The 16329-nt window shown below is 45.2% G+C and overlaps 2 protein-coding genes across 3 annotated transcripts in view; both read left to right on the top strand.

Moving 5' to 3' along the window:
• The window catches only part of LOC8039418 (choline O-acetyltransferase), a 135806-nt gene that overhangs the window by 37098 nt on the left and 82379 nt on the right, over nt 1-16329 (top strand). The gene's annotated exons all lie outside the window — the stretch shown is intronic.
• On the top strand, nt 71-1765 carry LOC8039410 (vesicular acetylcholine transporter). The gene is made up of 2 exons (XM_042292586.1): nt 71-313; nt 377-1765. The coding sequence occupies exons 1-2, from the start codon at nt 71-73 to the stop codon at nt 1763-1765; spliced, it is 1632 nt and encodes a 543-aa protein (XP_042148520.1).

Here is a 16329-nt window from a genome sequence, read left to right as displayed (position 1 = left end):
CCGGGCCTCGTCTTGTCTCTCCCCCCAAGGAGGAGCAGCCGAGGCGGAGGGCGGCAGGCAGGCAGCGGCCATGGCGGTCTTGCCCATCATCAACCAGGACACGTCCCAGCTATGGCGGCGCCTCAACGACAAGATCGAGGAGCCCAAGAGCCAGCGCAGGCTCATCCTCTTCATCGTCTGCGTGGCCCTTCTGCTCGACAACATGCTCTACATGGTCATCGTGCCCATCATCCCGCAATACCTGCGGAGCATCGGCTCCTGGTACACCCACACCGAGGGCGGCAACATGTCTGCCTTCGTGGTGAACGCCACCGTCAACGGCGTCGCCACCAACCGGACAGAGTGGCGACGCATGGGCGGACGTATCGTCTACGAGGGTGAAGAGGCGGCCGTTGGTGTGCTGTTCGCCTCCAAAGCCATCGTCCAGCTGTTTATCAACCCGTTCTCGGGAGCCCTGATCGACCGAATCGGATACGACATCCCGATGATGGTTGGTCTTACCATCATGTTTTTGTCAACGGCCATCTTCGCTTGTGGTACAAGCTACGGTGTACTGTTCTTCGCGCGGAGTCTACAAGGGGTCGGGTCGGCGTTCGCCGACACAGCAGGGCTCGCAATGATCGCCGATCGCTTCACGGAAGAGTCCGAGCGGAGCAAAGCACTGGGAATAGCGCTGGCCTTTATCTCCTTCGGTTGCCTGGTGGCCCCACCATTCGGCGGGCTCCTCTACGAGTTTGCCGGGAAGGAAGTGCCCTTCATCATTCTGTCTCTCGTGTCCCTCCTCGACGGCTTCCTCCTTCTGTTTGTGATGCAGCCTGTCAAGCAGCAAATGCGCGCCATGGGCATGGAACGCCCCAAGGGCACGCCCATATGGCGCCTCTTCATCGATCCTTACATCGCCTGCGCCGCCGGAGCGCTGATGATGTCCAACGTGTCGCTCGCCTTTCTGGAACCCACCATCTCTATATGGATGAAAGATAACATGCACGTGGATGACTGGCAGATCGGCCTCATCTGGCTTCCGGCCTTCTTCCCCCACGTTGCTGGAGTCTACCTCACGGTTCGGCTGGCTCGCCAGTACCCGCAGTATCAGTGGGCCATGGCCTGCTTCGGGCTGGCCCTCGAAGGCCTCAGCAGTTTCATTGTTCCTTTTGCACGCTCTTACTGGGTCCTCATTCTTCCACTATCGGGAATCTGCTTTGGCATCGCTCAGGTGGACACGTCACTTCTACCCACGCTCGGATACCTCGTGGACGTGCGCTACGTGTCCGTGTACGGCTCCATCTACGCCATCGCCGACATCTCTTACTCGCTCGCCTATGCCATCGGTCCCATCATAGCCGGTGGCATCGTTGAGAGCATCGGATTTACAGCACTCAACATTTTCATCGCTCTATCCAACCTCCTCTACTGTCCGTTGCTCATGTCACTGCGACGCATCTACGATTACAAGCCGTTCGAGAGCGAAGCCAACATATTAATGCAGGACCCGCCGGCCAAGGAGTACCAGACGTACCAGCTCCAGGACGGCACCGCGATGCCTCTTCCGGTCAATAACCACGTGCAGCAGACGTCCTTCATGGAGGGCACGACGCCCGTGCAGACACAACAAGGCGTGGTCAAACCAAACAACCAAGCGCAGCAACAGAGGCCTCCCCATAAGCGACCTGCAGCTAAGAAGCACGTTCGTGTGAGGGGTTACAGGTCTTCTGACATGGAGATGATGATCACCAGTTCCGAAGAGGACGAGGGGGATCTTCAGTGAGTGGGGTTACTCAGCGATGGCCGACAGAGTACTGCTATCTAGGTTTCGAAATGAGCTCGGGAAGGTAGGCTTGAAGGGACAATCATGTGGAAGATTGGGCCATGGTTAAAAGACTCGGCTTGAGAAAGTTCTGCATCCGATATGAAGAACTAAAAAGACAGCGCACGCCGCGTTGTTGATCTCAAAGCCCTGTGAGCTCTGATGACCTGTGAGGTAGCCACGATGCGGCGCGGCAGTAGTGAGTGCGTCGTGAGTTTGTGCGTTATGAGACTTACAGTACAGGAACTAAAAGTGAAACACTCGCTCAACGCTGCCCCGATGTGGATTTATAGCGGCTATGGTACACTTGAAATAACTTTCGAAGACTGTGTTCCCGGTGTTTCTGGAAGACCGTTCGTTGCTGCTTGTGTCTGACCACTTTTCTCTTATCAAGAATAGTACTTCGCAAATGCGTGTTTTAGTGAAGGACTGGATACTCAAACACGGTACTTGAAACTCTACGTGTATTTGTAATTGTACAAGTGCTCTACTTCCTGCTTCTTTTTAAAATTTTATTATCGACGTAAAATGGCAATAACAGTGTTCACTAAATGTCTAAAAAGTATTAGGAGTGACTGTTTGGAACATAAAGTGAATCTAGGCTCTTGCGTTGTTATAAACAACCTTGTGTTGACATTATGCCTATGCGTACGTGACAAAAACTTGGAAAGGCCACAATATGACATAAGAAGATTTCCAACGTAAGCGAAACAATTCTGACTCTAATGTTGTTATTGATATTCCTCAAAGTCACGTGAAAGTTTATTCCAATATGTCCATCTGTCAATCACCATTCTTAATCTCCAGACAGGTTTTTTTAGGCGGAAAATAAAAATACGCTAGAGGCAACGTATTAAACATATTTTGTGTTTTCGTAAAGCAACCTATAGACACCCGTCGTCCAACCTTATTTGCTAAAAACAAATACTACAATACCAGATCGTTGCAAGGACATTTTTAGAGATTTCCTGATTAAGTCCGTTGAGTAGTTGACAAATGAAGTTCAATGACCAAGCGTATGAATACACCTCGGACCTACAGCCGGTGAAGCAAAGTTCGCAACAGACTCAAAGATTGTGAGCTTGGTAGAAACTACCGTGTGCCACGTATCGATGTGTGTGGATATTGTGCACTGACATGCATTCGTTTCCTCACTACATCATGATGCAAGTTAACCGACTCCCCCCCCCCCCCCCCTCCCTCCCTCCCTTCCTTCATACACAAAACAAAAAATACACAGTTATCTGTCGTGCTTTACTAGCCATATTTCGCTTATTCCGCATAAATGTAAAATGTCATTTGAACAGAGGCTCATTTTTTGCTGAAAAAGCTGTACTCCATGGCGCAAATGTGCTGAGAAAAATCGGCGCATTTTTCCCGGAACCTTTTGCTGTGCGCGAGGCATCGGCACAGTGGCTGTTACGTCGCGTGCAAAGCGAGCGTGCCGTCGGGCAAAGTACGTCAGTTATTCGTCGCATAATTCGCTCGAGGAAGGTAATCCTTAAAGGTGCCCTGACGAGGTTTCTGAGGTCGCTTAAGTATAGCGATACGTCACTCTGCTGGCTTTAAGTATCCTAGAAATTCCTAAATCATGACGATATGCGGGCGATTTCCTATTAAAAGAGCATTCAAAGATCGCAACCGACCGAGGTCATCTCTGGCAATAGGAGGAACGTGTTCCGAAACCAGGAACGTTGTCAGCATATTGCAAGCGAAGGACCATCGCGTCTCCGACCGGTGGATTTGTGGAGTGATATCTGGGATCCACGCGGCTCGTTGCTTATACGGACCGGACTGCGATTAAACCAAGCGAGAGAGCGCTGCAGAGCTGACAACCAAACACATCACTCTCGCAAAAAAAAAAAAAAATAGTGCGTTAGACGGTTAGTGCAGTATTATGTTCCCTCGCCGCAAAAAAACAAAACAAAAGTCGACTACTTTTATTAGCTTTTGTCATCTACAAAAGCATACACATTTTGTAGCAGTAGCGTTTGCAAGCTCAGCGATATGCCGCGTTTTCCCTGGTTACATGTCGTCCTGGCTGCAGGAACAACGATCGTCCCATCAGCGGAGATGACCTTGGTGTGTTCGATTTTTTATTGCTTTTTTTAATAGGCAAATCGGCCGTGCAACGTCATAGTTTATGAATTTATAGGATGCTTAAAGTCCGCGGAGTAAGGTATATCGCCATATTTCGTCGATCTTAGAAACCTTCCCCGGGCACCTTTAAGAACAGTTATAAAACACATTTGCAATTTTTTCTTCAATCGCCAAAATAGCGCGCGATACCCGCAGTCTGACTAACCGTGAGAGTGATTTAAATATTGGTTCATGATGCCATGTTTAAACTCCGAAGACCCTCTAAATTGCCTTTGCGAGACTACTGTACCAGCGGTACTCAAAATTAACCGAAGCAATACCCTCCTTTAGTTGGCTAAAAATGACGAAATAATTAACTTTGCATCTGCGAATCCCATATAAGAAAGTTTAGAACCAGGGGCGGTGTTAAGGGGGGGGGGGGGGGGGGGGGGGTCGTTTTCTGAAGCATTTGAAGGTCAACGTTGTTTATGAAAAAATTGATAAATATTAGTTACAAGGTCAGTTGTCGGTGACATAGCAAATATTGGGTACACAAAATAGATATTGGCAACGTTTAGGCCGTAACGTCATATCTCAACAAACTTGCCCCCCCCCCCCCCCCCCCCTTCTTTGCCAGCCGAATGCCTACTGCCCCTTCACAAGCGTGACCCATAAATCCGCTCCTGGTTACAGCCCTCTACAATTCCCTCACGAACTTCAATACGATCAGATTTCAGCGACACTGCTGCCACCTGGCTGATTTTGAGGAAACTACTCAAGGGGTCGTAGAAAACGGCGTCTTATGGGAATCTTGTTCGTCTTATTTGTACCGGGTCGACACGTTTATTTTGCGGATATATATAGGTGTAGCCAGTCTAAATGCTCAAACGGCATCTCTTCTTGCACGATAGGCTTGCACTTATTCCTGAAATATATGTAAAACGTTGCGCGGGAAAAGAAGGGACTTGCGCCGAATGCGTGAAAATATTCGGGACGGTGCGTTCCCTTCGTGGAAAACGGCTTTTCCTGCGTGAAACATTCTCCCGTCCTTTTTAAAATTAGCGTTATCAGGTCAAGTTCACAATTTCTTCCATAATTATTTTATGTATATTTTTTTAACACTTATAAGTCTGAAAAACGAAAGGAGCGCGAATGGATATGGATGAATGGATGGGTGGATATGGCTAAGCACTTTAAATGGGGCGACAGCTTGCGCCACCGAGCCAGCGCGGGGGTTGAACGACCGTCGTTTTGACCCCTACACGCCCTGGCTAACCTTTCCTGGTTACAGTCCCCCCCCCCCCCCTTTCTCTCTTTATGTTGCTGGAAAATGCGAACTTGGCGTCGCGTGCAGAATGTTATTTCACTAAGTAAAACGCGGCAATAGGTTTTTTTTATATTGTTATTATTTATTATACAAAGAGTCTCAGGGGCCTTACGCGGCGTAATAAAAGCATAGAGCACCACGACTCTCAAGAGCCAAAACAAAACGTGATGCCACGCTATGAATATATCACAACCTTTAACTCATTGCATTTCGAAAACTTGCTGTCTGGAGAAGGAAGAGAACGTTACGAACATACCGGCATCAACTTGTTACTCCATCACTCGAATTATTTATTTTACGTGGAAGGACTTTAAACATGGTGCCGCCGATAACGCGTGTTAGCGAGGACCGTTGCCGAAATGTTAAAGTAGCAATAGTGTTGAAATTTATTGTATGTGAAGATTACTGAATTTCTCGTATGCGAGAGTCTGGAAAGCGTCTTAGCGAGAATAGCACCGCTGAGTCAGCGCTAGGCAACTACACAAGCGCCTTAGCGCTTGTGTAGCATTCTATGTAAGTGTCGAAAGCCTTTCAGCATGTATATCGTGTATAGTCGTGTAAAAAAAGTATATCTAGTAAGGCTAGTGAAAGTTATCCTTGTGACTTTACAGAGTGAAATTCTGAGTATGTTGCTAAAGTTATGAACGTAACTTTTGTAATCAGAATTGGAGTAAAAAATGTCCCAGTCTTGTACAGGTAGCTACCTCGTGTAAGTGTAAGTTTAGAAACAAAGGAACAATATGAATATTATTGTGTCTGTTGTAACTAAGCTTAAAATACACCATTTTGAGCGTAGTGACGTTGAACAGGGAGCTACAGGCATTCTTCGTAAAATAAGTAATAAGCGGAGTGATTATTGCGAGCAGAAAGAAGAAAATGAACTGAAATTTGATGTACAGCTGAGTGACTCATGTCGTGTTCGGTATAGATGTAAATGTGCCGTGTATATAAAGGCAATAGACATACCCTCTCGATCTCACTGGTTGAGACTAGGTTAAGCACAACAAGCCCATCTCCGAAGAAATCAAATCTACTAACCAGCGGTGTCGTGTAATATGCAGTGCATTTAGAAACCGTAATAACGTGTGTATAGAAGTAAAATACGAGTGATTTTTGTTTTCTCTCGATGTTTTGATCATTGCCGCGCCTCTTTTGAGAGTAGCTGAGTGAGATTGGTGTGTTATTGGTGAAAGACAGAGAGCGTTGAGTTCTTAAAGTTTGTCGATGTCGGTGATTCTTATGTCCGAGTCCCACTAGAGCGACAAACAGAAACAAACGATAGCGACAAGCCTCAAACCAGAGTCGTTCGCGTTCTGACAGGCTTTGTAGAATAAAGGAGTCTATGCTCAAACTCGAGCATCATGCACGCGAGGGTACTTTTGGCAGTCTTGCAATCACTCGTGCTTACTTCACGAGCACCGAACGACTAAACACCTGCCAATGGTACCTTAACGAGAATGCTGCATGTGTTGGGGGCTTGTCCGTGTTGGTTTTTTTTTTTTTTTTTTTTTTGTTTGTCGTTCTAGGAGGACTCGGGAATTAGACAATCAGTCGTTCGTTCAGAACAAAAAGCGAAGGAAATTGAAGGTGCAGTATATATATACATAGAAACAAATTACACATTTATGTAACCAACAAGGCGGCTTTGTCTTGGTGGTTATCCGTTTAAGCTCTGAAACTATATTTGTTGAATGTACAATAATTTCAGTCCGCGGTAAGATGTTTAAGAAACCTTTGGGCCGTTGAAAACAGTTACCTTTTTTTATAATAAGTTCTGCAGGGATATATCGTCTGGTATGACGGACTCATTAAAAAAGAAAACCTCAAAGTAAAAAAAAAAAAGGAAAACCGGGTACTTGGCGAAAACGAGTTGATGAAAGCTGATAAACGCTTTCAACCCCTATTTCTATCTAATATAGGTATTTGCACAAAACGAGACATTGTTTGCTCGATCGCAATTATAGAAAACAAAAATTATATATTACGGGTAAGGCAGGCTTTGGGTAGCTGAATGTGGTCACTTTCGCAGATTTTGTCTTAAATTGTCTCATGTTTTCTTTTTTTTTTTTTTGCGGTAGAATTGTTATTTCAAGAATTGTTAGGAGTAGTTTTAAGGGATTGTGGATATGAGTCAGATTGATACAGCTGAAGGTTTGACACCTAGAAACGGGGTGTCCTGTTTACGGTTTTAGGACGAAAAAGAAACACCAAAAAATATGCGTTCAATAGGATTCTACCACCGTGACGATTCTACTATAAAACAAACAGGCACGAAGAAACGCTAGACCTCTTGGCATTTGCAGCTTCACTTACTGTACTGCGTATCCGCCTAATTTTATTTTATTGTTTAAACTGTCTCCAGCAAAAACAAAAAACAAAAACAACAACAACATTAGATACCGATTGCATTTTACTAAAATTAACGACATCTTGCGATGACAAACCTGGTCAAAACTAAACGGAAGAAAAATACTAAACTTTTTTTACATTGCGTTGTGTACAGAATCTGGAGAACAGATTGTGGTCTTTAATAGAGTACAGAGCCTTAAGGGGCAATTCAGGGATCTCGTATAGCGTTGCATTATTTCAGCGTGTTCTAAAATACAATGTTACTTTGACCCGATCAAAGTGTAGACTAAACGGTAACGAATGAAACAAGTAAGAAAGGCAAGGTAGACCGGGTCTTTTTTTGTTTTATCATTTCCACCTATAAGTACATTCGAGCACTCTTGCGACGTTCGCTGAATAGTTCTATACCACAACATACTGCCAGCTTGTCACCGGTTGACTGTATTATCTAGCAATCATCTCAAGGGCTTGGCCGTTTGGTGCGAAATGATTTTTTTTTTGGGTGGGGTTTGGCGGCTCTGTCATAATTATCCGTTGGTGCGGAGGTTAACACTGATGAGATGTCTTTGTCATGAAAAGAAAGCTACTGCGGTTTTTTATATTAGTTGTGTGCAAGTGGTTATCGGTTTCTTATAGAGGCGACGACGCAGGTCGAATGCTATCAGATTTAATGTGAAACTCAGTTTCACATTAAGTTAGACCGCAACCGCGGCTACAATCCGAAGGAACCAGTACTAAAAACTGCATCGTCGCGACGCTAGTCGTCTTTCTGTGTTTTGCTATTACCAACTAAACCAATGACGCAGAAAACAAAAAAGTATTGAATCCAGCAGCATTTGCTCTGCGCGATTGCTCTAGCAGCTCATAAAAACACACAAGGACGACGAGTGCATAACAGTACACTTTTGGCACTGTTTGATTTGTTTCATCGGCTAATAGAGTTGGCTATATACCTTCGAACTTAATGCTGCAAAACGGAGTATGGTGACTGTGTAATGACCGGAAATATTTTCGTTTGTAGAAACAGAGGAACTACCAAAGTGGTAGTCGTGTATTTTGCGAGTTTGTGCAGATATTCTAAAGAAAGAGAGAAAGAGTGAAAAAAAAGGCGCCAATGTTGTCAATAAGTGTGCTGTTTTCAGTGTGCTACGTCGTAAACTTAAGGTGAAACATTAAAAGAACGACGCTATTTTAGATGGTTTCAATTTTAGACTTAACTCGTTATTTTCATTCTTAATGACACACACACAAAAGTAGAAAGAAAAAAAGCTATTCTTGTATTTATAGACGTACTGTTGTACTACTCGTGTAAATAAGTTAAATCGCTTACAAGACTCCCAGCAAGCTATTGTGCCAGCAATACTTTGCCGAAAGCAGACGAGTGCCGCGAATGTGAAATACGAAATGCACCTTGTAAATGAAAGACGATAATTTTCCGTAGTTGCCGCAGGTACGTGTGTCGCGAATTGGCGACGTTATTGTTGTGCGAATCTAAAGTGCCGTGACGCGCGCAAAGCGGGTCTACATGTGGTGACGTCACGATTTGGTGTTTTTGGAATGGTGTTACGTCACGAGAGACTGCTCGACATTCTGTAAGGTGGCTGAAAAAAAAAGAAGAAAAGTTAGGCCAGAACGTGAACTTAAGCGAAGCTTAGAACCACCTTGTAGATAAAGTGTGTTCGCTTTTCGTTGTTGCTGTTATACTCTGACCCGTTTCCTCCTTACAATGGCATTTGAAACGAGTGTATATTCTGACTTCTGCTGTGATCTTGTTAAGTGAGATGAATGAGCCTACGCATGAAGACTGAACTTCAGAAGATACCAATAAACGATGTTGATTCCCCTATTTCCCGTTAGTTCACTTCTCAAGGGTTCTGGATATGACGCACGGATGAAGAGTTCAACGAGTCGTGTAAACTCGGGTGGTCTAGATAATAAGTTTGTACCTAGACACCTCATCCTACTGTTTGCAAAATTAAAAGTATTACTGTCACTGTGCTCGCGAACTTCAAACGTTACTAAACTACAACCAAAAATCGCGAAGTAGAGGCAGAATTATTACAGTGTAGTTTTATATTGTATCAAAGCGAGGGCTAAAGAAACCTTTAAACGTTATTTTGTGTTTACTTCATAAAAAAAAGGATGTCAAACTTTTGATAGGTCTAATTCGACATGCTCTTGTTATCGCGGTCGGATCGTACAGTATACCTCATTAATGTATCCAGCGAAAGGTAGCACAGGTAATCTACCTCGAACTTAATGACTCAACCAAAGGCAGAATTTTTCAACGCATCCAGTTTAAAAATCCAAAATGTTACAACGGACGTGGAATTTCAGTATCCCCGAATTTATATGTACCTAGAAGTTCTAATGCTGACTGGTAATGCTTAGTTTACAAGTAACAAAAATCTTCGGGGCAGAAAAAGAGTGTACCATAAACCCCAACATACGGCAGGCCGGTAGCCGTACCGTCCCCGCCTTCGTATTCCAACGCAGTTCCAATAACTGCGCAGATACCTTTAAGCGAGGAACGTTCAACGCAAGACTTGAAACACACTAAGGAGCTCGGTAAGCTCCTTAAAAAACGAGCACCCCATTAGCGCAAAACCCGACTCAGCAAACACACACAGACACAAGGGAAGGTAGGGAAAGACCATCGCGAAAAACCCGACGCAGAAGCTGCCGCGGTGGTCCGACGTCTAGATCGGATAGGATCGCGATGCGCGCTAGGTGGGCGACGGGAGAAGCGCCCAGCTTTGAAGTTTATTTTGTGCTTATCTTTTTTTCCCTATTCTTCAATCTCCAAGAGAAAGCAAAAAAAAACGTACACAAACAATCCAAATTCCGAACCCGGGGTCTCGACCGCCCGCCGCGCTCGCTTAACTAGGCAGACGCACCAACTCAAACAAACGGGGAGGGAGACGTACGACGAAGCTGCGGGTTTGAGGGGATTGGGGAAAAAAGGGGACGGGAGGGTTCGGGGAAGAACGGGGGAGAATGCTGAGTGGCGAGGAGGCGAAGGGAGTGAGAAGGAGTTGGGGTAAAAGGTGCTCGAACCAGGCGGGATAATAGGGAAGGGGAAAAGTTGAGGGCGAAAGGGGCTCTAAGGAGGGAAAACACCGGGATTGGGGAGAAAGAAGGAAAGATCAAGAGGGGATCCCGGGGCTCGTGGATCCTCTCGGGTGCAGTGTGTACCTTCCATATTATCTCCTTGCTCGATCGCGTCCGATAGGTTGGTTGGAGGGTTCCGACACGAGAAAAATATACAACCTGAAGTGAAAAAAAAGGATAGAAATAAAAAAAAAAGGGAGGGAGGAAACGGAAGACGAAAACTGGGTTGAAGCACGTTTGCTGGCTGCTCCAACATGTCTCACCCGTGGGGGACCCCATCGAGGAAAACGAAAACAACGAGCGTGAAGTGGCGGGGAGAGCCGTTTGCTGGGTCTTTCTCCCCGTGTGGGGATTTTTTTTTTTTTCGCTTTTATTCTCAATTGTAGAGAAAAATAACAAAGACAATGCGTGAAGAGGAGATGTCCGAGAACAATACAATCGGGAAGTTTGGTTAGGCTTCCCTGCTTCGTCGCTGAAGCTGTCAGATGAGCTGTGTATAGGTGACGCACTTGAGCGCTGTTCTGCTTTCAGTCGTCAAGGAATGCACCTTGTCTTTGCCCGCCAATACCTGTTTCGGTACCTCCCGTGTGGCTGCACGTGTTCTAGGGTATAAACGAGAATACGACGCACTGCGACAGTTGCCATTCGCTGTAAAGTAATATCACATTAGGGGGGAAAAAAAACACGTCACTTTTGAAACAATTACATTCCCGACGGTATACCACTCACACGTGTGGATACGGGAGTCACTGCGACGTGGTGCAGTGCTTGTTGTGACGCCTTTAACAGGGGCTTATACTGTACACCGATAACGAGGCGTTAGACGTTTCCGGTTACGCTTGATCGAAAAAACTTTCGAACACATTGTTGATCTTGCTGCTTTAAACTAACGGTGTGCTAGTAGTGCTTTCAATCAGCTAGCGCAGTGTCATGCCTAGCTCCAACACTACAAAGAGAGCCGGTATGCCGTGGGTTACAGGCAGCGAGGTAGAGGGTGCTCAGAGCGATAAACGGGCAGCTGAAAGTGACTCCCGATTGGCCGCCGCCATGTTGCACATTTTTGACCACCAGACACGTGACCTCATCGTTTGACGTCTAACTTTTAACGAAGACTTGCGCACAATTAATTGCCTATTGATCTTTAATAATAGTACCGACGAGATAAGTTATCTTTCGTTTAGTTTAATTCAAAAATGTGCTTTTACAACAAAAACTCGGGCAACTTTGCGATCGCTCTGCTAGATGCCGTCACCCGCGGTGCTGTATTTTGGGTTTTGTCGGAGCTAGACACTGATCTCTGGTGCTAACAGTATTTTAAAAAATTGTTTATCATATTTTTTACAGCGATCGCAATACAAATCTCTGCTCAGTTTTGCGTAGAAGCCTCAGGATTTGGTATGGTCACGTGTCTAGTGGTCAAAATTGTACAACATGGAGGCAGCCAGGTGAAGGTCTCTTTTGTCTGGTGAACGGGATACCAGTCAATCGCTCTACGCCCCTCTACCTCGTTGGTATTAGGACTGTTAAGGCTATCAATGGCGCAGCGCTTATTGAATATAACCGTTATTTGCGCATTCCTACTTTAAACACATAGTGAGAGTCCCCGGCGCACTGGAAATTTAGTAATATTCACGTTATGTGAGATAAATGAGTGAGAGATTAGTGGCCTTCCTGGTGAAACATGATGTGCCAAGATCGGCGACTTGTATTATCGGAACGCTGGCCGAGGCATTGATTGCTGTAATATGAGCTGAGCATATATGGTTCGTTATTGTGATGCCACGGGTATGAAGGACGAGAAAGCGTCACGTAAGCGTCCCGCCGTCAATTGAATTTTCGCTCAATTAAAGCGAGCCTTATAGATTCTAGAAGCGGTCCACACACACACACATGCGCACCCGCGTCCCTACATTAATGTTGATGTTTATTTTATGTAAGAAAACTGTTTTGAAGGAAGAAGAGCATGTTGGTTCCGGTCAAGATTAAATAGAGAATAAACATGTAGGACAAAGGCAACAAAACCACATCTTTCAACTAGCAACCGACAAACCTTGTCCTGCACTTTAAGATCAGTTATTTGAACACAATGTGGATGAGTCGTGTGACCCTATACAAATATTACACGTATATTCAGGTTATTCAGGCTGCATCATATTTTTCCCTGCAATGGTCTACATGGCCGACAGTATCCGCAATAAGTAAAGAACCGAAAGCGTACTGGTTCATTAAGATTAAAAAAAGATTAAAGCCCAATACAAAGATACGCGTGTAAGTACATTCCGAGTATCTAGCTCCCCTATGCTGTGAGACGACTGTGCCATTGTTTAAGTGTGCCAGGTCTGCTGCGATATTTATCCTTAATATGGATCCGTAACGAAATTCATTGATCATTATTTGACGAGAACAAACTAATCTATACAGCGGTACTTTTTTCTTTACTGTTTATTTTTAATAGGAAACGAAAGTATGTTTTCTATTTCGTAAGGATGTGGAATGGAACCCACAGTAAGTGACGTCGAGTAGCGAAGTTAGCCCTTCGTTGTTTTTTTTTTTCTGGCGCCTCCTACTCCAATCGTTGCATCGTTTTATTTTTCCTTTGTTCCTTTTTTTTTGTTTTTTTTTTTTAGCAGACGACATTAAACTGCCGAACGTCATTTGGTGTGGTGCGCAAACCCCTGCCAATGGCGACACCACTGCTGTCAGTGCCCGAGGCGGGAACGACGCTAACCAACTTCGTTTTCCCCGTTCGGCCGCAAATTCAACGCCTCTTACTTTTCATTTCCCCCGGGCAACATTCCCGATGACTAAACCCTCAAGCTCTTCATTCCCTTTGCTGCCCCCGTTCTATCCTCTCGCACCTGTCCCTCTTCCCTGCAAAAAAAAAAAAAAAATAAATAAATAAATGCCTACCTCCCCGTTTTGGTTTGGACCCGTCACGTGACCTTCTTGCCAACAACTCGATGGTAAGTGGATTACCGTTCGGTCGTCATTCCAAATATTGGATAATGGCACAAAACCATCGGGTATAGTACGCTGTTTTGCCGCTTTGTGTGCGCTGCTCGTGATTGCAATACGGGTATTCTACTGACGTATGCATTATGAAACCTAGTAATTACACTTCCGTATTTTTTTTTTTCCTTTCTTTGTGTCATCTGCAAAATGAGTTGTTCATCTTGTAAAGCTGAATAAATGGTTCGTCGTTGCGGTTAGGTGCATGGTTAGATCATTTGCTCGTAGCTAGAGATGATTGCTTCCGACGTTTCAAATGCTCTCCATTGGTCCGTTTTTATCGGAACTAACGTTGTGCAGAGTATTTCTGCTAAATCGTGGGTGCGAGACGCAGGTTGGAGCATTTCAGGAGAACATTCTTCACATTGCGATGGCCGAAAGATTCGGTCTGAAAACCTGAAACGATTGCTATAAACTACAGTAGAACTACCATAGATCTATCTAAAAATATGTGATGAAACTCTGCGCCCTGCTTTTCTTTTTTTTTTCTATAAAACAAAACTACATACGACTCAGACTGGACGTCAAAAGCAAAACGCTTCATCATGATCATTCCAAAGTCCGTAGGATCAGTACAATCATGTCCATACTTAACCCCCCCCCCCCCCCCGCGAAACGGCCAATAGCACTTTCCTTGAGTGTCTGAAATTATGAATACTCAGAGGCTTAGTCTTGTATACTTATTTCCAAAGCTAATATCTAAAAAAAAAAAAAAAAAAAAAAAGATTAGCAGTATACCGACCCGCGTTGCGCACATGAAAGGTCGGATATTTTATACTCGTATGTAGCGACCGGTCAAGCGGCTGCAGCTAGAATGGCACAACAACAACAACAAAACATAAAGGTACCGTATATTCCGGTCTATAGTTCGCTGACTATACACGTTTAAAAATTGAAATTTTACCCGGTGCGGACTATCTAAAGGTGCGGGGTATGCAAGGCTTTGCTTTTCTCTAGATAATTCACTGTGACAAAACGCCAAGGATTTTATGACTAACAGTGAATATTAATAGTGATTTATGTACAATACAAGCTTCTTTGTGAGTCAATACAGCAGGAATTTGTCAAGGTGTGCTGTGTATGATAATTTTTACGCTCAGACTAGACACTAAGTACGGAGTATGCGCCGCGGACTATGCGCCGGATGCGGTCTATCTAAGCAAAACCTTTTATTTTTGACTCCAATCTCGCCCCTGAGCACTATACACCGGGTGCGGACTATACTCCGGAAAATACGGGCTTTTCGTCTCGCATTCCTTATGGCCTAAATGCTTTCGCTTTAGAATCAATAAGATTTCTACCACCGTGAAGGGCCCGACAACGCCAGCCCTCCCAATACTGCCTGAACCCCCTTGTGCAACTGTACCGACCACTCTGATTGAATGTGCCGATGTGCTCGTACGAAACAACTGTTGTGCTCTGATTGAAATAATTTTTATATTAAATAAATAACACGTTAAAAAATGAAAGCCGTTTACAAATCCCTGTAACGCCGAATTGGAGCGCAGCTCTTCAGGAGGAGTAGGGAAGGGTACTGAGGGGGGTCACGTCACCTGCGGGTAGTCACGTGACCCCGGGGGGGGGGGTCACGTGATCTCGGGGGAGGGGGGGTCACGTGACCTCGGGGGGGGGGGGGGGGGGGGGGGGGTCACGTGATCTCGGGGGGTCACGTGACCTCGGGGGGGGGGGGGTCACGTGACCCCCCCCCCCCCGCCCGGTTACGCCGACGCCGACACCGACGCCGACGCCGCTCAAGCTGGAAACGGGCCCCTAAGAGCTGCGCTCTAAAAACGGAACGCCGGCGTCCGGTGCGTGGCTTTCGCATTCGAACCCGTTCGACGAGTGCAGTGGAGAGAAAGGCTGCTAGAATTGAGGTCTGCTCACTAATTATTCCAACCGGAGCTCGGCTTTCTGACGACCCGTCCTCCTCTCCCGCAGTTTCTGCCCGCACAGAGCTCCGAGCAAGAACCGCTATTTGTACGCAGGTCAGATACAGCCTATTAACAGCCATCTTATTGTACGTGTGAGGAGCTTCACCTTTTGGCCATGATTAAGAAGTTTGCAAAACCACCATTTTAAGCGGGTTTTTTTTTCTTTTTGCAGACACAAACATTGGTGCTCACTACTCAGTGTTGACCTTACGCGCGTTGTCAAAAAAAGAAAAAAACGTTTTTGCATTATTTATTTTTTGCGCGAAGTAGTTTTCACTAGATTTGGTTCTCAGATAAAGAAGCGATGATTTTGAGTTTTGAAACGTGTCCGTCGCAATTAAATAACCTAAAGATAATTTAAGATTAGATTTACGTTATTTCGCCCCTACATACGTGTGTCTTGATTCAACGCAGGAAGGAGAAAATTATACGAGCGTTCCGCGTGTAGCCGAGCTCATCTTACTGCCGTTCTTGAGGTCAATACGAGTATAGGAAGTTAACACTTCCACCTTGTCTCCTCCGCTTCCTATACGCCCTCGCTTTTTTTTTTTCGTTGTCTTTTTATTTATTTATTGCTACCACGTCAGTGTGCTTTAAAGCGAACGTGCGGCATGAGCCAATGTTTTCCAGTAAGCGGCTTATGATGTCGGCTTCTTCGTAAACATAGATAAGTTAGCCGCGAGCAGCACACTGCTGGGCCGAATCCACCTTCGTCTTTG

This window comes from Ixodes scapularis, unplaced genomic scaffold (assembly GCF_016920785.2).
Source record: "Ixodes scapularis isolate PalLabHiFi unplaced genomic scaffold, ASM1692078v2 PGA_scaffold3__209_contigs__length_174095766, whole genome shotgun sequence".
NCBI classification, from domain to species: Eukaryota; Metazoa; Arthropoda; class Arachnida; order Ixodida; family Ixodidae; genus Ixodes; species Ixodes scapularis.
The sequence above is the reverse complement of the archived record's forward strand: the minus strand, read 5'-3'. Positions and strand labels throughout refer to the sequence as shown.

What these genes read in the sequence shown, in the direction of transcription:
- LOC8039410 (XM_042292586.1), top strand. Translation starts at nt 71, where the DNA reads ATGGCGGTCTTGCCCATCATCAACCAGGACACGTCCCAGCTATGGCGG. An exon ending in CCTTCGTGGTGAACGCCACC is followed by an intron (nt 314 to 376) that starts GTCAACGGCGTC and finishes ATCGTCTACGAG; the next exon opens with GGTGAAGAGGCGGCCGTTGG.